The 24,861-nt window shown below is 45.3% G+C and overlaps 1 protein-coding gene across 4 annotated transcripts in view; it reads right to left on the bottom strand.

Annotated features, from left to right (window-relative positions):
• Positions 1-3,989: 3,989 nt before the first annotated feature.
• ebf1a (EBF transcription factor 1a) overlaps positions 3,990-24,861 on the bottom strand; it is a 55,019-nt gene continuing 34,147 nt past the window's right edge. Inside the window, exons 10-17 of one of the 4 annotated variants that reach the window (XM_070962466.1) lie at positions 23,828-23,954; positions 16,542-16,630; positions 13,106-13,171; positions 12,371-12,533; positions 11,001-11,180; positions 8,610-8,807; positions 8,268-8,336; positions 3,990-6,964 (exon numbers count right to left, since the gene is read on the bottom strand). In XM_070962466.1, coding sequence (XP_070818567.1) covers positions 8,269-8,336; positions 8,610-8,807; positions 11,001-11,180; positions 12,371-12,533; positions 13,106-13,171; positions 16,542-16,630; positions 23,828-23,954 — 891 coding nt within the window. In that variant the 3' untranslated portion in view covers positions 3,990-6,964; position 8,268. Of the gene's footprint in view, positions 6,965-8,267; positions 8,337-8,609; positions 8,969-11,000; positions 11,181-12,370; positions 12,534-13,105; positions 13,172-16,541; positions 16,631-23,827; positions 23,955-24,861 lie in introns of those variants that run through there. The other 3 variants (XM_070962467.1, XM_070962469.1, XM_070962468.1) reach the window with 3 other exon arrangements.

Below are 24,861 nucleotides of genomic sequence, written 5' to 3'. Positions count from 1 at the left end.
CAGGCTGGACTGAAGAGGATGTGATGCCCCCTCCCCCCGATCACACACACTTCTAACCCAAAACTAACATACAGCCTGGAAGTGGGCTGAGGGGTGTGTGTATGTGTGTGTGTGTTGGTAAGAGGGAGAACGAAATTCATATGGTTGCAGAGCATCTCTCTTTTTTCCCCCCGCTGCTCTCTGCTTCTCTTTCTCCCTGTCTCCCCTTCCCTCCCCACATATCTGTTTCTCCGAAGAATAACATACAAACCCTCTGTGAAAGGATTCATGGTTTATTAAACCAGAGGTCCTTTTCCTGTTTCAACACTGAGAAGAAAAAATAAATACCGCAGTTTGTTTTCTCTCCCTCTAGCTTAGGCCTCTATCTATCTTTCTATCTATTTTCATACATTTTTCTCAAATCACTTTTTTCTGTCATTCTGGTTGTGTCTGTCAGTCTTTCAGCTTTGTTTTAGGAGTATTTTTCCCCTGAACTTTCCATTCTCATTGTGTCTACTTCTTGTTTCAAGTCTTTTTTTTTTTCATCTTCTGGACACCAATCAGCCACACGGCCCATTAAAGCAGACTGTGTGACCGCTGAATGGGTCCCACCAGTTTGTGTGAGTGTGTGTGTTACAAAGAGAGCAGACTAGGATAACTCAGGGTAATGTATTGTCCTGGGCGTGCACCCTGACAGTTCCCCCTGCTGGTGCCTGGTCATTCATTACTGCTAATTTGACATGTTTACGGACCCCCCTCCTAACATTACATACTTAAGGCAATCGACTGACCTTAAATGGAAACACCTACAGCCGCACGGCATGTCAATACCAGATGAGAATGTTTGTGTCTGTGTGGTGTGTGTGTGTGCTCTCATGTGCGTAGGTACCTGTGAAGCAGTGCATCAATACTGAGTTAGTGGTTAATCTCGAGGAGCAGGTGAGTTATGCCTGCGGAGACGGTTTCCAGCATTATCTGAGTAAGTGCGTGTAATGTGGCTAAGAGGCGAACAATTCAGGATAATGCAGGAAGTGTGTGTTTGTGTGTGTGTGTGTGGGGGGGGGGGGGGGGGGGGGGGTCAGGTTGGGTGTGAGGCCAAGAGAGGAAAATGAGAGATTACACCTGTAAGAGCCAATATCTGTTTTGATTTCAATCACAGCTTCTCTAATTCCCTCCCCTCCCCCCCTCTGTTTGTGTTTTTACATATTCAGCACTTAAATACAGTGTTGTGTCATTAAATGGCCAATCTTGCATTGTCTCTAACTGATACACAACATTAATCACCAATTAGCTTGTCCTGCAACTGGCCACCTCTCTCATTAGAATATGATAGAATATAATGGTACTTAATGATGCTTAGGAAACATAATTAAATGACTGAGCTGTAGAACATGTGGAGGAACCGCGGTGCATCAATCAAAGACGACCCTGTCAATCCAGCGCTCGTCAAGAGCACGCAGAGAGTAAAAACAGAGGGTGTGTGCGTGTGTGTGTGCCGAAACCACTGGCCTCTATCATGACCTCATTAGGGAGAAATGAAGGGTGGACGTGTCCCCATCACAAGATAGCATTGGTGCTTCAAAGTGTGAATGACATTAATATGTGACTGTCTCTGCCTCTGTCTGAATGTCAGTTAGTCTATCTGGCTGCACTGGAACAGACGAGAGGAAAAAAAGAGACCATCTCTCTGAGGTATCTGCTTCCAGCTCTAATTAGCATGTGAATAAATGGAATAAATAATCTATATTATTTATGGATTTGCTTTTATCATTAATCAACATAACAAAAAGCTTGTCTAATGTGCTCACTGCAGTCTCTGCTGTACCGTCAGCTGAGGGGAGGAGGGGGAGGAAGGGGGGGTGGGGGGGGTGGAGGGAGGGAATGGTTATCTTTTGTTTTGTTTTTTTTCATTTTAGTAGAACAATAAAGATAAGTGTTCTACATGCTTGCTTAACACACACAGTTCGCCGGCCTCCTCCCCTTCTCCCTCTCTCTCTGCCGGCAGTGGTGAAATCCATCTCTCTATCGCTATCTCTCTAACATCCATTACATACCCCAGCCCCTCACCTCCCTACTCATTAGGCCAACGCACAGTAAATTAGCAGCAGCAATTACAGGGAATATAAAGCATAGGCTCTGCCGGGCTCCCTCTGACAGGTACCACACAGATTATAGACAGACACCCACAGTCATTGGGATAATTACTGTGGGAAACGACCACACACCCTCGTAAGCAAGAGCGCAAACCTGAATGTGAGTGCACGCTCGTTCTAGGTATGCCTCCACTCAGATATGCTCTGTCTTACTGGCAGGCGTGTTCATGCATACACAGATACAGAGAGGCGGCTTGTGTGCACCTGCAAACACTCACTCACTCACACACACACACACACACACACACACACACACACACACACACGCACACACACACGCACATTAAGCAAGGCCAGGAATGGAACTTACTTCCCATTGCCTCTCTTCATCTCTCTATGATGTCCATTGTGACTATTTTCCAATATAGAATATTATTAATATTCATTCCTCCTCTCCTTGTCTTTGGCTCACTGTCTAGGTCTGCCTCCATTCTGAATACCCCCCTCTCCCCGCACTCCCATCTTCTCTCCATTTCTTTCCTCTCCTTTCTTTATCGGGGATCCCCATGGGGACTCCTGTTTTTCTTTCAAATACGCCTCTCCCCTCTTCCTCCCTTCATGTGTCCATGCAGGGAGGAGAATGAGAAAGAGAAGGAGGAGGAGAGCGAGATGTTGAGGAATATGTGCATTAATATATTTCATTAGGATACTCGTTGCACAGAGGCTCCTGAACAGTACCTCTCTTGATGTGTGAAGGCTTTGCCGTCAGTATCCAGAGGAGAAGTGCTCCAGGAATAGAGTCTTTTAATGTTATGTCTCCAGAGGGCTGAGGTCTGCTGGCTCCAGGCTGCCCTCAGCCTCCCACTCCTATTGTCCTCCTCCCACACTGACCAGTCTATCTGGGCCTGAAAAGCTGCTGGAAATAAAGAGCAAAATGGGTTCACCTTTTGTCTGTGTGTATTTATGATTTATGGGTGTGTTTGAATGTGTGTGTGTGAGTGTGTGTGTGTTGCACTGCAAGCCGCATTTGGGGAAGCGGAATCCCTGGAGCCGCACGGTGCAACATGGCAGCAGTGCTCGGCTCGCTAATCAAAAACATTAGGCTCCAGGACTCATTTTCCCCGGCACTGAGTGTGTAACCTCCATAATTCAATATCCCACCTCTTACCGCTAAATCGTGCACACGACAACCCACTTTACTGTTTGTCAGCAAACTATCAACTCCGTTATTAGATATATGGGAGAAAAAGCCCTGTGCAGTTACAAACCTATGAGCAATTAAGGAGGCAAACACACACAAGCACATAAAGTGTTTACGAGTCCTTATTTCATCAGTACTTCCAGGTCGTCTCGCTGTCCCCCCTCGGCATTACGGAAGCCTCCAGTTACCGTGGAGACCCTGGAACACTTTGAGGTCAGCAGAATCCTGGGATCCGCTATTTTCACAAGCTAATCCAATCGCAGCCCCCTAAATTAGATATGCAAAAAATAAAAAAGAAATTAATTTTCTGCTGATGACCGGGTATGCAAATGATGACTCAATTATGGTGGGCTGGTGCTTTCGCAATTAATAACCTTGGAATCATCATTAACTAATATGTTTAGGAGGAAACTTGTCAGGCTAACCATGTTCACCATGCCATCAGTAATGCATTAATGAATTAGATTCATTAGAGAAAGGAGCCTTGCGGGGGAGGGGACGCAGGCCTCCTTCTGACCTGTGGAATTAGTCTTCGCCAGTTCTCCTCTTTTCTTAGTAAACTGCCTGTCAGCTATTTGGAGGTGATATTTCCCACCAAATTAGAGAAGAAAGTCACAAGAAAATAACTTTTTCTCAATCTGTCATGACTTTGACGGGTCACAGAAATCCGAATTGCTAGATATTAAAAAAAACAACAAAATGACAACTGACAAAGTCACAGACAAGAGGTAACTTTAATTCAACATTGTGAGAGTCCAAAAGTTATCTTACAGCTCAATTTTCATCAAAAACAATAACAATCTATACAGTAGAATTTTTTTCTTCCCTTATATCATAGAGCTGTTCAGTGTATTTGCAGTCAAAGACAAAACAGAGGAAAAAATAGACACCAGCTATTTGGTTTGCATCTTTTTTTTTTTGTTGTTTGTTACCTAAATACAAAACTTTGTCACCCATTACCAATATTCATAATCAGGATGGAACTTTGCTTACAAAGAAGCCATTGTATGACAACAGACCTCTGTAGTTCATTTGAAACAGATATGGTGCAGCCCCTCCCGCCCCAGCCCGACCAGCACAGGCACACAAGTGCCTGAAAAACACTCATCTGTCAGCAGGCGCCTCTGTTAAAACGGTCCTTTCTACCCACTTAACAAAACCAGGCTCTAGAAAAGAAAAGCAGAGAGAAAAGCCCTATTCTCTGTCCAGCAACAGCTTGAAGACACACGGCAGACACAAAGAAAAGACTACAGAAATGGCTGAGGGGCCAAGGAGCTCCCTTTCATGCTTCTTCACTTGTTCTTTTTCTGTTTAGCTTGTAATGAAGCTGTATTGTCCAAAGGCTAATACAGAGAGAGAAGGACTGGGGGATCGACTGTCCAACACTGGAGTCAGACCTACGACTCCAATGCGTGAGATTAAAATTGTGCTGAGTGCTCGTCTCCACTGTGCGCCCCTTTGTACTACAATTAACACAGCTCTGTGTTGTCATTCTGTTGTGATCCTGTGGTTAATGAGAAATATTACCATCATGCGGTTGAAATTATTTCATTAATCAGAGAAAGGCTACATAATCGCTACAAAACAAAACAAAAAAAACTAAGACAAAGTGTTTCTGTGAACACTAAAGTGCAATGAGCACAGCTGAGACAGGCCTCTCAGCGTCGGCTGTCCTTCAAAGCGTGCCATTGCTGTAGTATTATAGTACATCGGGGTGTGTGTGATTGTTGAATTATGGCTCTTTGTATTCTAGTCTGGCTTCACCACCAAACAGAGTGGGTTTGTGCTTTGTCCCCAAGTTCCCATGAATTCCTCTGTGGCAATAGACAATTGTGGTGAGGGTAGAAAACTGTACACGTGATTGAATGAAGAATGGGTTTGCATTGTTAAGGCATCTAGACTGCTGGTAAAGATTACAGTGACAGAAAAAAATCAAGAGTATATAGATACAGTATGTAAGCAGGCATAAATAACATAGGAGAAAGAAGAACAGAGGGGGGAAAAAGAGGAACTCAAAGAAAGAAAAACACAGAGCAATTCCTTAGTTCTCTTGGTTTCCACACACACAAAAAAAGAAAGTGTCACTCAAGAGAAGAACCCATGCATATTATCAGTTCAAGAACAGTATCAATCTGAAAGCCTTGAAGAGTTCAAACAAAAGATATAGATTTACAGTATATATTAATGTGTGTATATATTCTTAAAAAATCTACTTCAACCAAATACTCTGAATAAGATGCTACTTTTTTGCCATACAATAAACATTTTCATAAGGAAAAAACTGAATTTTTTTATTAACTTACAAATAATACAAAAATAGACAATGGCATGTTTTTGAATCATCAAATGAAAGCATGGTATACCAATGCGAAACAATCAACATACAAAACAAACCAAAAAAAAAAAAAGATAAAAAAGTCACATTTAAATAGTGAGAGACAAGTAAATAATGAAACAAAACACCGTGAAATATGTTCACTTACTGTATTAAAGTTACACAACACAACTAAACGAGGGTGAGAGGCAATGTACAAATACAAGGGATAAATACATTATTTATAGGATATTTTACAGGAATCCCCTTTTTGTATCCAAATCCATGTTTCTCATGTTTAGCAGATGAGATATTGACAACACACAGTAAATCTATCTTCTGTACTGAGAAGCTGCCTTAAGACATTTAATGTTTACATTTCAAACTATAGCTATCGCAAAAAGAAAGGTCAAATGAAAAATTCAACTTTTTTTATATACAAAAATATATCACATATATCACGCATTTATTCTAATTTGATATTTGCTAGACTCCTTCAGTACAGTGCTGGCTGGACGCACACATCCTCTGGCTTTTCAAGTCTTCACTAAAATCTCAGACAAAATGTCAATTTTGGCTAAATCATCACCTTTTCTTCACATGACAAGCAGAAAAGCATATTGCAAACAGCTCAATCCTCACAGTTTTATCAAAATTCAAACAAACAAACCAAATCAACAAAAAAAAGGCATGTTTTCTGATGTTGAACTAGCATAGGGCATTTTATTAAACCACTTTTAGATTTATGGGATAATTAGCAGCAAAACTGAGGCTTGATTTTGTTCTTTTCTGGTTTTCTTTGTATTTTTTGTGTCGTTGACCTTAGTTCCATTTGGCCAGTGTGTTGTTATGTGGTTTTAGCGAGCAGGCTGAGCTAAGGAAAGTATCTTCTATTGTGACAGAGGTTACGTAAACTTCATGGCCAAACCAACTTCACTGTTGTTTGCGCGAGTTACAGATTGCAAGACGGCGTGGGGCCTCCAGTAATCAAACCCAAACCTTACAGGCATAAACATAAAGATAAATAAATGCTCTTTTCATGAGGTCAGTGTCACACTGTGGGTAAACTATCAGTCTCTATACACTCCATCCAACGCGGTGTCAGAGAAGCTACACTAATTCAACCAAGAGGGGAAATAACATCACAAAGGTTCGTATTGTCCCTTTCTTCTCCTCCCCTATCCCTTCAGATGAAATCCCAGTGGAAAGGCCTGAGTTTAACAGAGTCCTGCGTCTTATCTTGGCTTCCTTCAGTTCAGCTCCGGAGCATAACAGAGACTCGCCAGACTCTGCTACTGTGTCTTTTCCTCTCAACATTCCCAAATCTCCAGCTATCCCAGATCCTCTACATGGGTGGAACGATCATCCCAGGAATCGCTGCTTGTGGGAAAGGAGGGGGAGGAAGATGGTGGAGGGGGTGAAAAACAGAGAAAGAAAGAGAGAGAGAGACAGAGAGAGAGACAGAGAGAGAGAGAGAGAGAGAGAGAGAGAGAGAGAGAGAGAGAGAGAGAGGGTCAGTCATGTGATTGCTGGGTTTCATCTGTCATCACAACAGTCACATAACAGAAATGTGCTCCAGCATCTGGCGAACAAAGACGACTCTCCCTCATTATCTCTTCATTCCAAGGCCCCAAAATCAAAACATTTTTCTCCGCCGCACCGCTAACTTGGCGCACAGCAACAACATCATTCAACTTTTCGCAGGCTTTCTGAATAGCATCATGCAAGAGCTGCCACTGTTAATTGTTAGCAGTACCATTGTGTAAGGCTATTGTCTATCATGGAGCATAATTCAAACATGAGAGAGAGAGAGAGAGAGAGAGAGAGAGAGAGAGGCGCAGTGATGTGGGATGACAGAGGTGCTGAAATTACACTCAACACTTCAACATGGAAATGGAACCTGTGAGCCATTCATTGGGAGTTTTATTCACATTTTTACCTTCTTATATCATACCCTGCCCTCCACTAACTCCCACATCTTAACCTCCTCACTCCCACACCCCCCCTCAACCCTTTCCCTTCCCCCTCTTTTTACACAGAAGCCATCATAGGGAGGAATTTTTCATATAATGTATTGGCTGCCCATTGATTCTCCACTCTCTTCAATTCACTAATTCCCTGGTTATTTCCTAAGTGTCTCTGGCTGGTTGCAGTTGTGTGTGTGTATGTGTGCCTGTGTGTGTGTGTGTGTGTGTGTGTGTGTGTGTGAGATCAGCACACAGTGGCCAATGGCCTTTAGGTCATCATGGTCAGCGCTCATCAACGCTGACAGAGGAAGTGAGGAAGTGCTTAGCTTGGGGCTCTGATAAAGATTCCCATCCATCATTTCTCTCTCTCAGGATCTCAACACCATACAACATCCTGCCTAGACGAACAGACCCCGCGCTGCATTCGATGGAAATGGGAGAACAGAATGACCCGTGGTGGCATAACACACCCCCACCTACCACCTCCCTGCAGAGACACACACTGGAGCGCAGGCAGGAAGCAGGAAGTGAAAACAGGAAATGGAACACATATGGCATGGCATGCTGTCTCTCTGACAAGTCAAGAGTGACAAATAAAAACAGAAAAGAGAAGAAAGGGTAGGGCAGGATGAGCTGGTGGTGCAAATGAGCAGTGTGGGATAGTGTGGCATGGAAAGAAACCACTAAAGAAATGAAAGAGAGGCATAACATACTTCAGGAGAAGGCCAGGCCCTGCAGAGCATTGGCAGATGAGTACTTGCTAGAGTCCACAAAAGACTGATCTACAGCGAGGAAGGAGAGTGGAAGGGTTCAAGGAGGGTATAGAAAGGAAAAACAGGGAGTGAGGAGGAAGAAGAAAAAAGGAAAATCAGAGGAAGAAGTGGGAGTAAAAGTGAGAAATTGTTATAAGGAGGTGAAGAAGAGCAGGATTAAAACTTGATGAAGAGGTATAGACAGGCACGTTATCTTGGAAGTACACTTTTTCTATATAACCAAACATAAAAGCTGCAAATTTATTATCCATGCAAATACATGCTACACGTTCAGCAGCTTACCTTGCAGGCTGTTAGCATTAGCGCTGGTGCACGTGGGCGGAGGGGAGTTCTGGGGTCGCACGACAGGGGCAAAGGCGCTCTTCTGCTTGACGGCTGCGGACACCATGTTGGCTGGAGAGAAGGAGAAGATGCCGGAGGAGCTGCTGCAGTTGGAGGGCAGGCTGGTCGATGAGGCCATGGTGGGGCTTGACGGGACGACTGAGGGAAGAGAGACGGGTAGGAAAAGGGGGTTAAGGGGGTCATAGGGAGCACGTCAGGGGAGAATGACAGAGAGGAAAGATGAAGACGGAAAGTGGGGAGATGAGGTTAGAGAGAGGGTCGAGGGCAGAGGACGGGCAGACGGGACGAACAGAAAGGGACTGGTCAATGGATGATGGTAGGAGGGATAACATGGACTCAGATCAACTGGCTCAGCCTTTTTTTGTTGCTGTTGTTAAGCAATTACCTGGCAATTACATATTCCATAGCTAAGATAAAAATGTGTTTAGTTGGAAACTTACACTGAAAATATCCCAAAGCATTTTTTCCCCTGATCAGTGTGTTTTGATGACTCATCCTGTAGCTCAAAGAGTGCAACGGCTCGATAAACAACTCCTTACTAACTCGGAGTGCTGTTCCCATAAATTCTTTTCGGGACAACTTACAATCAAGGCTCTCCCAGGTTACTATATTACACAGATTATCATGCAAGAGATTTCTAACAGCTAGAGAAAGTGGTTTCAATACAATCCAACATTCGGACTGACAGTAGTCACTGCTTCTGGGTGTTTGTATTGCCATTTTACACATGGTTTAATCAGTTGTTGGTCATATGTCAAGCCTTCTGATCAGTGTTATCATCTAAGACTAAAAGCCTGGTGACAGTGACCTTCATCTTTGTGTCTTTGCTAAATACGTGGTTGTAGAAGCTTGGTGATGTAGGGGCTATTCGTAGGGCTAGATGGTGAGCTACTGTGGCTAGCCAGAAAATGTAGCCAGCCAGCTAATTGCTAACCAGCAGGAACATGCTACCTCTAGTCATTCAAAACTTTCTATTTTTTGTAGTGTCCTGTTTAGCTCTGGCCTTTTGATCTGAGGATTGTACCTCATTTCACTCAATGAAGAGTTTAATTGAAGAGGGGGAAAAGCTCTACGATCTAGCAAGCTCGCTAATTGTAAATTAGTGCAAAAAAAAATCTCATCAGCTCAGTCGCTAATGGGACAATAAGTTCACACAGGTTTAAGACTTAACATTGACTAGTGTCTCATAGCTGTCTGTAAACCACGTCTTTGCTGTGGAGAAGCTTATACTCCGCACAGACAGGCTGGATCTAACTTTATGGTCACTCTTAGCTCATAAGCTATGGGCTAGCCCTTCCCTTAAAGGTCATCACTGCCAAGGCTGCTTGCTATCGGTCAATGGCCCAAAAGTTCAACTCCACTGATCACCATGATTCCACTGGGATAGATTGATTTCTCAGAGAAATTCTGCTGTTTTAAATGCTGGTGTGGCCAGGCTTTAAAGCCTTAAATCTGAAATATTTCTGTGAAATATTGGGATTCTTGACATTATAAGGCTTAATATAAATATAATTTGCTGGAAAAGTTGCCACCTGCTATTTATCACAATTTTAAGACTGCCGCAGACAAAACTGACCAGAAGGTTATCTTCGCAGCCCAAATCCTGTTTCCCTCTGACATCATCCCATCCACTTCTCCTGGGTTTGTCTTTTGTCTGGTAATACACTAAGAGCATTTTCCCCCTCAGTGATTTTACAATCAACCAAGTCATATTTCACCTGCCCTCTGATATCTGCTTCTGCCTTTATTGTTGTTATTATCCAACACTTAGCTTTTATGGCTCTTCCTGACAAATCCTCGCAATAAAGTCATAATCCATTTATGAAGGGGCCTAACTAATCAATTAATGAAAATTGGACCTACAAAGGCAGGCCGAGCGGCCATTGATTGAAAGTGTCTGTGTGGGGCCGATGAGCCTGTTAAAATACTTGTTAACACCCAGGAATCAAAGCGCTGAAATGGAATTGCTTCTCTAGCAATTAGTTTATTGATTTAATCAAGGGTCTTTAATGTAGAGGGTGAATGTGTATGTGTGCGTGCAGAGGTGATGGGGTGTGTGTCAGGGAGAGGGGGGTGCTAGGTGATCTGCTCCCATGGCCAATAAAGTGGGGATTTGCGTTTGGCTCTGTTCTTAAAGAAACAGATGAGCCAGCTGAACTGCACAACTTTCTCCTTGTGTGTCACTTCTGATTTGCACCTCCCATTCTCAGTTCCTCCTCTCCGCTTATTCTTTTATCTTCAAAAGGCTCCAAGTCAATCTTTTTTGCTTTGCGTGCCTTGATTTTATATCCCCTCTTGGTTTCAGATCTAAGACATGGTGTATTTACTCACTAGCATAGGGCGAGTTGCCCGCGGATCCATTGAGGAAGTTGGGCGAGGTGCCCAAGGTTGCCATGCCAGAGTTAGCGTAGCCATTCATGCTAGTGGAGACAGAGCTGTAGCTACTCTGCTGGGGAGTGGAGCTGGGGACATAACCATGAGGGGACACACTGCTTGTACTCCTACTGAAACCTATGAACAGGAAAAGAGAGGGAGACGGAGAGAGAATAGGTGTTAGAGGTATAGCAGATGGCAGACAAAACCAAACGAGAAAGCCTACATGCAATGCTGCCAAATACTCTTTTCCCTGCACGGCTAATGGTCATTGCAATAAAAGCCAAAAGAAATTTTCGAAAAATCTTAGATAGCATATGGCAGAGCGAGAAAGCAATGAACAGAGCGGAGGAAGAATGATATGAGAGACACTAGCTGCAATCCAACCACTGAAACAAGAGGCCTTTAACCTCGCTGGCTCCTCTCCAAAATTAGATATATTGATAAGGCAATTAACACTAAAAGGCCTCTGCAGCGCTACTGTAATTTATAAAGAATGAAGCCAGTATTTCTGACAGGACCTTTTTCTCCTTTATGTTTTACAGGGGCAGTGAACAGAAAGAGGACAAGATGGAAAGAAGACTATAAATATACATCTCAGGTCCAACTCGCTGACACTGGAGAAAAAAAAAAGAAAAAAAAAAAACAGCTGGAATTGAACATCAGGAATTTCTGCTCTCTGGTGCAACGAGGGCTGCACTTCTCCACCTTCTTGATAATTAGGCACCACCAATTCCCCATCCTCATCTGTTATGAGCTGGAAACAGAAGGGCAGAAGTCATGCAGCTGATATCTGTTGTTTTCACATGTTTCCAGATGAAGATGAAGGACAGAGGAAGAGGCGAGGAAGCTCATTGGAAGTATTGAGACATATCCAGCGGCTGGTCCATCCACTCTCCTCTCCTTCCCCTGATACATGTGATGAATCACCACTGACTGCACCCACATCTCTCTCTGTCAGACAGGGGCCGACCCCAGTCTAATATACACACCCCTAGGACCCACTCATATTTCTCCATCGTACTCCATCCATGGCTCTCTTTTTCTCCATTCTTCACTCTCTTACCTTCGTTCTTTCGTCTCAAGTTTTCCCTGTTTCTTACTGCCGCCGCCTCCTCCTCCTCCTCCACCTCCCGTCCTCCTTTTTCAAAATCTTCCTTCTCTCTTAAATCACCCTTTCTGAATTTCCCACTTGAAAAATAAAATGTCCCTATTGGACCACTCATCTTTACTATCCATCCTTCCTTTAAAAAAAGAAAAAAAAAGAGGAAGAAGAAATAAATCCCCGCCACATTTCCCATGATTACAGACTCTAATTGTTTGCTCACCCTGATTGGCTGTTTGTGCCACCTCTGACCCAGTAAAGGAGTTCACGGCCATCATGCCAGCATGGACGGAGCCGCTGCCAAGACTGGCTAGCTGGTTGTGCCCTCGTGGCACTGTTGTGTAGAGGGCCTCTGCGATATCCGCTGCTCGTTTCAGAATCATCTCCTGACAATGAGGAAGGAAAAAAGAGCTGCGGTCAGCAAGAGCAAGAGAGGTGGGAGAGAAGAGAGGAGAAGAGAGGAGAAGAAGAGAAAACATGCCCTTGACGCAGGCTTTATGAGATATTGCGCATGTAAACCTAGTAGGCTGAGTGGTTTTTATCAGTGGTCATTGGGAGTGGTGGGATTGGTTCCAGTAAATGGAGGAAAGCCTCATTAACAGACTCATCAAATCTTTAGCCTGCCTCTTCCTCCCTGCTTCATGTTTCCATTCTTTCGCCTCCTCGTCCTCCTCATCTTCTTCTTCTTCTGTGCTCTCCCCATTTTCCTCTCCTCCCCCTTCAATTAGTTTCCATTGTGCTTCTCCTCCTTTCCTCCTCAACATACAAGCTGATAAAAGCACTAACTTATTCCCACGTGTGTGTTTGCTGGTCCCAGATCTTGCCTGAACGCAGCAGGGTGCTGCAGGGCCAGCGGAGACGCCGCCTTTGATGCTGCCAGTGGTCCGAACCACAAACATAATTTCATCAGAGGAAAGATATTGATGTTAGTGTGCATGCTTTTTGTGTGAGTGTTTACCTGGTTATTGTGAGGCATCCCGTACAAAGCCTCTACCAGGTCTGCTGCTCTCTTTAAGATGACCTCCTACAATCAAGCACAGAGAGGGGAAGGGGATTGATCACGAGTGTGACGGCTCAAAGAGTTCAGTCACTTTTATTACATTTCACGCGTTGCATTATGCTGTGAATGCAGAACAGAGTGTGCAAGAGAGGAAGGAGGCAGACAGAGGAAGGGAGAGGAAGAGAAATGGGCCTGTCCCGGCACTTTGTTACTAGCCGGGCAGTTTGGGTGAGCAGAGGTAAGATACTGTTATCAGTGAATAAAACATGAGCCTATATCTCTTTATCAGTCAACCATCTTCCACGTCTTCTCCTCCCCACTGTCACTGTCGGATCATGAATCCACCGCACACGATCGCACACATCAATCTCATTTAACACAACATATCATCAGGTTGACGGCTATACAACTCCCCTCGTCAGCCGGGACACACCCGTCTCCTGCCCTGTATTAACCCTGGTAATGATCCAAGTGAATAGCCCTGCATCCACTTTGTGTGATAAATGTGGTGAAAACCGCAGAGTGGAATTTCCCACATCAAACATTTATCCTTCTGTAGTGTTTCTCTGTGCTCATTTTCTACCACTTACCCTCCTTTCTCTCCTCTCTCTGTCTCTATTCTTTTCTCTCCCTGAGTGTATGAGTGTGTGACTCCAGGCAGTCGTTATATGTGTGTGTGTGATGTAGACACCTACAGCCCTACGAAACCCTTTTTAAAAGTTAATGTGCCGGGGCCAGGATATATGCTGGAGGCGCGACAACCAGAAAATTGCAGCCCCCTCCCCTCCAACCTTCCCCTCGTTTCTTTCTCTCCCTCCTTCTCCTCTAGTTGCGCACACACACGCTGTGCGCTATACCCTCCTGAGTGTATCCCTCGCTGTGAACAAGCCCTGGAGCATGTGTGCTCTCTGTTCCGTGACACACCGCCTTTCAATCAGACCTCATATCACACACACACACCGAGACAGACATATACACACACACAGAGGCGCAACCGCACACGGAGCCACGCACATGTGGAGGCTGTCGAGCACGCCCAGGACATGACGAGAGGGTCAGCAAAGCAATAAAGATTGTAGAGCGCTGTCCAAGGTGCTAAATTCACTCAATAATGGGAGCGCTGCCTCTGTGTTAACCTCCCATTACTAGCACTATCTGGGGGAGGCAGAGAGGGAGGTGGGGGGGTGGGTGGGGGAGAGACGGAAAGAGGGGAGACCAGAAAGCAGGCCTGTTCGAGGTGATTGAGAGATGTAGAGGCCCTAGGAAGGTAAGTGGTTCTTTAGTATGTATGCACCGCTCCTCGCCTCCTTCTCTCTGCTTTTCCTCGACTCCCCGTGCCTCCCAGGGATTGCTAGATAGGTAGATGGATGGATGATGGGAGGGAGGGTAGGAGGAAGAGGAGGGGAAATGAGGGAAGTGTGAGGCATTAGGACACAAACAGATCAGCAGCTGGAGTGTAATGGTGTTCAGGGAGGACACGTGGAAACTTAGTCACTTCATCTATAACATTTTTTTTTGCCCCCCTCTGCACCAGCTATGAGTCTCATAGCCCTTCAGCTCCTTCTCTTTCAGACCTGTACTCCTGTCTGTCTGTGCATCTATATCTCTAATCTCCACTCTCTCCTCACTTGCGTCTCCAGTCTACTGTCTCTCGTCTCTCTGTTCTCCTTCTTCTCTCCCATTCTCTCTATTAATCACTCTCTCGTGGTCCTGTGCCCTGTCTGTACCTATCAGTCTCTCGTTAGCAAAGGGATCTGTCCAGTAGCTAAACGCGATTAGGCAGCGCTCCAGAGTCGTTCTGATAAACAGATAAATGTGGTTAGCGCCATGCTGCCTCCCCAGCTCTGCTGCTGTAAGGGGAGACCATTTCCTGGGCGCAGGGTCCCTTCCCGTAAAGTCAGGCCCACAGAGACGTCAACAGGAAGGGGAACCTGATCCAGAGCAGAGCCTGGCCCTGTCTGGCAGGGCGGTCACTCATTAGCCAGCCCCAGACCCCCAGCTACACCACAGCCTTAGCTAAACACCCTGCAGTCTGGCTGTGCCTGAGCTACCCAGCACTCCCTCCTCACTCTGACTGCCTGACTATCCGCCACAGCACAGTATGGGGGCTGTTTTCAGCTGGACACTGGATCATTACCACAACATACAGAGATTGAACAGGCATTGGCAGATATCCTTCTTGTTCACTGCTCAGTGTGTGTGTGTGTGTGTGTGTGTGTGTGTGTGTGTGTGTGTGTGTGTGTGTGTGTGTGTGTGTGTGTGTGTACATACATTATATTCCCAATCAATTTAATCCTGATTAAAACTGAATGAAGAACAACCACAGAGAGGCTTTGCCAAGGTGGACATTTGTAGCGCAAAAGTTGCCAGTTCATGCCCCTCTTCTGCCCCTCTTTCTCATGATTGAGGCCAACAGTTGAGAGAAGTGTGGTCAACAAACTGTTATTACCTCAATAAAGGCACAAATCAATAGAGCTGAAATGAACAACCGGGCCTGCCAGCTACCGCTGTTCATTTAGAAGAGAAAGAGACACCACGGAGTGAGGGAGGTAGAGGAGAGAGGAGAAGAGATGGATGGATACAAAGATATTTAGAGAGATACAGGGGGTTGATGGGCTAAAGACCCGAACTCACCAGGACAAGTCTTGTATCCACCAGACATGACACACAGCGAGGACAAGTGATTTCTCTATCTTCCTTCTGCATCTACCTGGGCTCTCCATCTCTGCCTCATGGTGACTTCCCTCTGCTGAGTGTGTGTGTGTATGCACATACAGGAGCAGAGAAGTGTGTATGTGCATTTCTGTGTGTGTGTGTGTGTGTGTGTGTGTGTGTTTGCCGGTTTGTGTATGTGTGTGTGTGCTGGAAGTAATAAAGTCCACCCGGGGTTGACTTCGATCCACTGACCCAGCAGGAGGTAAGACTGGACAGCTATGATGGATCACCTAACCTGCTTCTGCCTCTCTCTTCCTCTCTCCCCTCAACCTCCTTTCCTCCCTCTCTCCCTCTTTCTCTCCCTCCATCCATCCCTTTCCTCTCCAACTTTGCCAGTCTAAATGACCTTATGCTCAGTGGAAAAATGAATAGAGTTGCTTGTGCGTCCGCTATGCAAATAAAGTGTTTGTTTGAGCAGAAAATGACCATGAACGTATGATAAAATGTTTATGTGCATACTGCACAGTGTCATGTATAGGCCACTGTCCGCAGCACACAATCATTCCTCTGTATGAGAGGTCACGCTGCCCTTGTGCCATGTATATCCATATATGCTATGAAACTCTAGAAGCTGTCAATACCTCTCTGAACCAGTGTTACCAAGATAAATTCCTAGAAAATAACTGCATGTGGTAACCAGCATGAGCACAGACACAAGAGAGGAGAGGAGGCACTGTACCTTGGGTAATCTCTCTTGGTCTCCGGGATGTCTGGGGATGACCTTCTGTAACCTCTGGAAGCCGTAATCTATGGTTGGCTCGTTCAGCGCTAAGCACAAACAGAAAGAGACACAGAAAAAAAAAATGGTAATGCTTGATTCTCAGTAATGAAAACACCTACTGTTCAATGGCAACTGAGAGATACAGCAGTCGAAACAAGTGATTCTCTCCTACGGTGGAAATGACTGAATTAAGCAAGGTTTTACATGAATATTTCAACGTTAAACTCAACACACTGAAAATGTGGGTGTTCTCTATTAAGTCTGGTGTGTGTCTTTGTTTGCCTGTGATGTAATGAATCTCTCTCTGTCGCCTGCTTTGGTGGTTAATAAAAAGACTGTCAGGAATCAGGCATGGTGTGTGTGTGTGTTTGTGTGCATGCGTGTGTGTGTGTGTGTGTCTTGTGGTCTTGCGTTGATCAGCGACTAATATAAGCAATTACAGAGCCTGGTTCCAATATAACAAAGGCTTGATCGCTCCAGGGAACAAGCTAAACACACACACACGTAGTGACAGTCGCATACACTCACACGCACACGCAAACACACACACACACACACACACACACACACACACACACACACACACACACACACACACACACACACACACACACACACAGTCAGATCATCCAGGCAGCAGGGAGAAAGCACTCTCTGCATGCTGTGGTCGTGCTACGGTAATTGAATATGAGAAGATTTACCATGAATATTTAAACATTAGAATAAATACAATGAAGATCTGAGGCTTATAGTACAAACACTTCAGAGGAGGATTGTTGGATAAGTGCTCTCTCCACATAATTCATTCTTAATGTACTCTCCCTCTCTCTCCTCTGTCTTTTACCCTCCTCCCCTTGTGTCTCTTTGTGGGCTGCCTGGGGAGTCGATGCACATACATGGATAACAGTCTTGACTACTTTTCTGGGCTCCTGCCTATAAGATGCTGCTTCTGTACAGAGTTGTGTTGTGTGGCTTGAATGTGTGTGTATTTGTACTCGTATGTGTGTAAAATGTGAAAGAGAAGGCGCCATTATGCGTGAGGATTGCCTGTATGTGTCTGTGCCATCCGTCTGTTTCCCCTGTGGGTCGCAGCTTGGACGTTTCCTGAGGGCTGATGCCCTGCTCGCCTCACATCTGAGCAGCCAGGCTGACTAGGCGGCCCCCAGAAAAAAGGCCCCTAGAGGCTATGAGTACAAGCTGTCCTGCTGGACCTCTAGTGACTTCACCATGGCTCCTCCAGAGCCGCTCGCTCAGACACACAAACCAAAAGAGAGCAAAGAGCGAGAATTGGTGATGCTCTGTTTTGGCAACACAAACGTATTTGGACAGCTCTCCCAGTGGACCGTTCCAGTAATCCATAAGAGTGAAAGAAAGGAAAGGTGAATAGCTAGAAGCAAAGACAGTACAGAGAAAATAAAGTAGGAGTAAAGATGCCAGAGGCCGGCTCAACTTCTGAAGAATGACACACATTACAGGCCAGCTGGTCCACTGATAAAATAAGCCAAAACAATGAGATGATCACATGCAACAAATAAACAATGAATTATTTCTGAGGACAAATATTTGACATTACTTCCCTATTCTCTGATCTCTAAAGCCTTAAGGAGGATTTGCCCTGGATTAGGCCTGCAGTCTGAGGACGGGATTGTTCCAACAACATCCTTTCTTTTCGTCTCAAAGGGTTTTGTTTTTATGATGAATTTTTTATCAGTTCTCCACAATGTGCCAAATGAGCCTCGAGTGAACAATAGCATAAAAACCCCAAGACATACAGATACCCCCTATTACAAATAAAGAGACAATTTTGGTAATTGAGAGAGGAAGTGATATTGTCTCTGCTCATTTTCAAGGACCATAAACTAGAGGAGGAGTATGTGGGGGACAATGTGCACCACTAACTACCTGACTGTGTCTCTTTGGGGATTATCTTGGTGTTTTATGCTCTTATATCGATGCTCAATATCTCACATTTCACAACAGGAATTAGTGCTGGAAGAAGAAGAAGAAGAAAAAAAAAAAAAAAACTCTCCTGCCTCGAAAGAGGAGTGTTGTGTCGGTACACTCCAGGATTCAAAGCACACTCTCCTATACAGGTATATTTATAATCCTTAGCTGTCGCTCTCCAGAAGAGCAAATCAAAGCCAGTAAAACATAACTGCCATAAATAAATGAATAGATGAGCAACAGCCCTGGACTGGAGGGATTCACCTAGCAATCACCCACATCAGATCAGATCAATGCTCATGGAAATTTCATGAAGCCTAGAATCCACACCGCTTCATATTTCACTATAATAACCCACAGAGCCGCAGGGGGAGTGTGTATGAAGGGGTGAGGGGGCAGGAGAACAGGCTAGGGTGGAGGGGTGCTGGAGGTATGAGCTTTAGGGGAGGAATAATGGGGGGGGTGATGTTTGGGTGGCAAGGAGTAGGTGGGGGGATGAGGGATAATTGAGAGGTCAGTACGGTGGAGTCGTCCTGGAAACACAAGAGAGGAGGAGGAGTGATGGAGGAGGAGGGGAAACTACAGTAAGTGTCCAGTAGCCATGTCTCCTGCTCCTGTGTCGCAACACTGTGTGTGTGTGTGTGTGTGTGTGTGTGTGTGTGTGTGTGGGCGGTGGGGGGGCAGTGAGTGGGTAGTGTACTTGCAGGGTTAGGTAATTGGCTCTGAGCCTTGATGTTAACACCTTAACAGGCCCGCAGACAGTAGGTAAGGAGCTGATCATATCACAAGCCTCTGTTTCTCTCTCTTCTTTCTCGCTCCACTCCTTCGTCTCCCCTTTCCCTCCTCACATCCCTCACTCCCTCCCCCTCATTCCCTCCCCTCTGCAGTCTCCAGTGCTCAGGTGTGATCTCATAAGCGCTGCCTTGCGATCGATGCCGCCAGTGGCAGGGGGTTCAATAGCCCTGAATTACGGCTTCATTTCTCCCCCCCCCTTTCCCCACACAGATGAGAGCTGCCCCCCGCCCCATCACCCCACACACACACACACACACACACACACACACACACACACACACACTGACTACTCACAATCCAGATCAATACCTTACAATCTAATTTTTATCCATTTTTCCATAAACCCCAAGATTGCGTTTATTTGCAGAATCCGACAAGCTAAATAAAGCATCGCTTGAACATGTCAGGGAGACTAATGCATGGCTGGAAATTCATACACAGAAAACAGATGAGTAGAGCTTTTTGCTCCTAAAGGAAGGGAGAGACTGAGGCTGAGAGAGGAGGAGAGGATGGTATGGGGGGGGGGACGTGAAGACATTCTACAAATCAATGGAGGTGTGGATGCTACTACAACCTACGCTCTAATTATGTGTTGCAAAAAGTGCACGTCGACAGTTAACAATACCTGACAGCACGGATCCTCACTGGGAAAATGCAAATTCTGAAAATCTGGAGGAAAAGTGCACGCTTGAATTAAGATATAAGGAAACATAAGAAATCATTCCCCCGGTGAACGGCGCTCATTTCAGCAGGGTATAAAATAATCTACGTTCGAAATTCATTTACATCATCATCATGGACCAGATGCTCCTGTAATAAGAACGGAGCATGCTAAAGAGGGAAGACAAGCCACATGGTGCAGAAAATTAATCTCAATCTCAAATAGAGGTGTGAATTTCCTCACTGTTAAGATTGTGTGCGGTAAATGTGAGTGTGTGCAGCTATCTCAGCTGGCCCTGTCTCCAGCTGGAGACCAGGCGTTTTAATCAACAGCAGGCCTCCACCCAAGCTCAATAAAAGACAGCATTCACAAATAGGAGCAAGACGAGTAATTGACCAGCTCGTGGTTGCACCCCACTTTTATTGCCAGATGACTCCATGCTGCATTTGTGTGTCTGTGATGCGTGGATGTGTGAATGTGCTCATGCATGAGTGTAGGTGTATCAAATGTGCATATGAATGCAGAACATATCTGTATCTGTAAAAATAGGCAATAGATTTCCTCACTGATTCTCTGGCAAATTGCATCAACATCATGATACCAACGCAAACAGAATCTGATTTATTACTAATCTGAAGTACTCAGGCACCATCTGAGCAAAACAATCTTTCTCAGTGTGTGTGAATAGCTAAATTAGGGCTAAAATAAATCAAAACTTTACAAAGCATGTTCATGCTTGCAACACTTACTGTGGTATCTGTGCTTCAGTTCAGTGTCTGTGTAGTGTATAAAATGACAGTCTTTCCTCCACCCTAAAACTAATTTGGAGCACAGAGGAAGGCAGAGGGAGACGGAGAGAAATGTCAGCAGCATCCCGGCTGGTTTAAATTCTGTTCTTGACTTTTGTCTTTCCCTCGCTCTTCACTGCAACTGAGTGATGTTTCCCACACACCTAATCTGCACTCAGCGCTGAAAAACTACCCCTAATGTTTGTGCGTGCGTGTATGCGGATGCGTGTCGGTGCGCATGGTGCCGGCCTTAATGTGAGCCAGCAGAGCCTTTTAATATCAGCAGAAGCTGTAGCGGAAGCACTAAGCAGACAAGGCTGCATACTGAGGAGGGAGGGATTGCCTTTTGAACGACAAGGGTGATTCATCAACTCCCCCAATCTATGACCAGCATCCCTGTGTCACACACACAAACACATACACACAAGCACACACACACGGGCCCAAGTGGCAGAGAGCATTATCACTCTATATTGCATGGAGAAAAGAAAAGGGAGAGCTTCTCTGATGAATGTTACAAAGACAGCAATCCAGTAAAAGGTGATACACAACCAAACATGGAGATGCATTTGTACAGGGGTGGGGGGTGGGGGCAATGACCTGATAATGAGAGAGAGAGAAAGGGAGAGGGAGAGAGATTAAGGAGAGCTCTCAGGCCCAGAGGTGGGTAAGGCAGAGGGCAGAGAGAGGAACAGAAGGGGGATAAGGGGATAAAAAGACAGAGGAAGAGCAGAGAATGGAAAAAAAACATTCTTTTATTCTTATCAGTGGAGAGCTTAATTGCCTTTGATGAGTCTAATTGGAGCTTTCTGAAGTCTAATGGCAGAGGAGTCCTCAGAGACGACAGAGGACACATTACTGTAATAGCTTCTCTCCGAATCTCCTCTGCACCAAAAGTCCCCTGCCTGTCTCCGCTGTCCTGAACTACAGCTGAAATCTTTCTATTCAGCGATGGGCGGTTGTGGCGTATCAATGATCACACAGAGGACGTTGGGGGAGTAAACCTATAGAGTGTGTGTGTGTGTGTGTGTGTGTGTGTGTGTGTGTGTGTGTGTGTGTGTGTGCGCGCGTTGGGTATGTTTGCAAAGTAGCAGTAGCAGCAGTATTGGGTATGTGGTGACTTAATTAGGTCTGTGAGCTGCTCGCTTTCCTCTCCTCAGCTGAAGTTGATTAGCAATGCCAGCTGTCCCCAATGTAATTCAGTGAACGCATGTGTGTGTGATCGTGCGTGCACAAGTAATATATGAGTATATGCATGTCTGCGAGTGCGGTGCTCAGTTGATGTGTGTGTGTGTGTGTATGCGCGAGCTGCCAGCTGCCACGCAGTGCTGCCAATCCTCCATGATTAGTACCCACTGGCAACTGGGCTCAAACTGGTGCCAAACAGACCCAGGAGGGCAACATGGCCCATGGTAATCCTCCATCCCTCTCTCCCATCCTCTGCCACTCTTCCCTTTCTCATCTCACTCTCCACTCTCATCAATTGCTTTTTTGCTCCAAATACTCTGCTCATGCTCTTGTTGTTCTCTGCCTCTCATTCACGATGCCAAATGTGAGCAGGTTCTTCCTTGCTAGGATAATGTAAAATGATAAAAAAAAGGGGGCTGATAAAGGAGCTATGGGAGAGGTACAAATACCCGCTGAGGGTGGAGAGCAGTGGCTGAAGTGAAGTGTGTGAAGAGTAGAACTGAGATCTATGCCTCGCCACGGTTGACTGTGTCACCGTGAAGGTGCCAGCGCTTGGCAAGCAGCAGCACAGTGTGTGTGTGTTCAGCTCCCAGCGGATGACCTCTTGCTACTTCTCACCTGTTGAGATTCTTCTATGTGCCTCCATAGAAGCCAAGAGGCAGAGAGAGAGAAAGGAGAGAGAGGATGAATTCATCCAAAGACGCAAGTTTTGAATAAGTGAATGTGACAAGGGGAAAGAGTGGAGGGCTGGGAAGAGATAGGGTGTTTATGCATACGGTTCCCACATGTCTGGCACATTAAAAGGCTGCACACACACCTACACACACTTATATACACACAGCTCTATGGGTTTGGCAGAGTGCGGGCTGTTGGACAGCTCTGGCATGGCAAAGGCTGCTCACCCATCTGCCCTCTGTCTTAGTAATGCAGTTACTTGTCAATGTGCATGTGTGTGCTTGGAGTACATTCACACATACGTATAAACAAACACAGGCAGCCTATTGCAGCCTTTGCTGTAAGTACACAAACACAGAATCATAATTATGACCCATGGACATGGATTCTGTCCATGTACAGTAATTAGGACACACACAAGATGCAGAAAACGCACGGTGGTGACGTGACGCACACGCTTTCTCTTGATTGTGATTTTGTCAAATGTTGGCAATTCCAGCCACGGCTTACAGCCTAAATCTATCAGTGGTTGAGATTACAGACAGATTTATGTGATTCACAATCTCCCGAGGGACCTGTGGCCTCGCATTGGTTAATCACTGCTTCACATTCACTCTCTCTGCTGCTCTATTCGCCGCATGGCTATAACTCTGCACCGATACGCTCTGATGTAACACTCAGGCCCATGCACTCACCGTCAAAAATCACACTCCTGAACCTCTTCCTTTGTGAATCACGCCTTCGACAGGGTTAAATCTCAATAATCCCACTAATCAAAAGGTTAAACCTCCCCCTGACCTTCACCTGCTTCATAGAAGAGGGCAAACACTTTTCCTCCTCTGATCAGAGGCCTTTTTTCACTGAATAACTGAGTCTTGTTATTGAATTTTTAAATTGTTTAGTATGCACATTTTCCTCCAGAAACAGTGTAGAGCTTGCAAAATGCACCTGCTTGCTTCTAGCAGGTATTGCAAAAACACAGTCCTAATGAAACCTAAAGTCACTATGTGTTTTTTTTTTTTTTTCTGTGATTATACCTTTTTTTTTTCTTACATGACTCTAAAGGCAACTTGCTGTTTGAAGAAAATGAGAGTATCTGGGAGAAAATTGCATGAGAAAATCCAGCAGATAGGCAGGCTGGTGCTCGATCAGCTCCTTAGTATTATTGCTAAGTGTTAGTGCGTAGGTAGTACCTGTGTAGATGAAGCGTCCAGGTGTGCCTTTGCAGAACTGTTTGGATTTGTAGGACAGCGTGACCTCCACCACCCCCGGGATGTGTCTGGGTGGAGTTTGCACACGAATGGCATGGGGGGTGATCAGCTATGGAGAGCCAGAGAGGGCAAAAAGATTAATGTAATGAAACTCACATCCAAACACGTGCTCAGGGGACTATTCTCGGTTCGCCTCAGACCTTTTCCTTTGCAGCTTTTGACTTTCTTTGTATAATCAGCCTGAAAATGATGTGTTAGCGCTAAAGCCCTCAGGTGGCCTCGTAGCCTGAGGCAATGTCACTGTGCGGCTTAGGATGGTTATCAGTGCTGACATGAGCTCTGTAAGAGGGGTTCAAAAGCAGTTATCTGTTTATGAATAAAACACCACCTTCCTCTGCATACGTCTATTACACAGTATAAGTAAACATATAATATGCTCATCTGTGCTGCCCCCGTCTCTGTGTCTGTCAGCTGAGGATGTCTAGCTGCCGTTAGCCACATTAAAGCACCACTGTGTCTTAAACAGGCCCACTTAGTGTGGCTGATGAGCCTGCTCGCCATGTATGTCTGTGTGTGTGTATGCTGAAGGGTCTTTGAAGGAAAACGGTAACAAGACAAAACGCAGATGAGACCTCACAGAGTGCTCGTTTCCTGCACGCTATAGTGAACTAGCACTCAAAGCTAGCAGCGCTCAAAAGCTATCAGTGCTTCTGCCAGTGCCTTGTGTATGTGTGTGCGTGCGTGTGTGTGTGTGTGTGTGTGTGTGTGTGTGTGTGTGTGTGTGTGTGTGTGTGTGTGTGTGTGTGTGTGTGTGTTGTTCTAACTGTCCCTTTCATTGCTCACTTAGCTACGCTTTTATTGTACCATTGTCTGGCCCCACTCACCTCGCAGTGAGATAATATAAGAGCTTTTTATAGAATTATTCCTTTACTAAAGAGAAAGCTGTTTAGCTGCAGCGCTCACTGACCTTCAATTTCACACATAGACTACATTTACATTTTAGTCATGTGGCAGAT

The sequence above is a fragment of the Chaetodon trifascialis genome, chromosome 5 (assembly GCF_039877785.1).
Source record: "Chaetodon trifascialis isolate fChaTrf1 chromosome 5, fChaTrf1.hap1, whole genome shotgun sequence".
Lineage (NCBI taxonomy): Eukaryota > Metazoa > Chordata > Actinopteri > Chaetodontiformes > Chaetodontidae > Chaetodon > Chaetodon trifascialis.
This window is presented reverse-complemented; position numbering and strand designations above follow the sequence as displayed.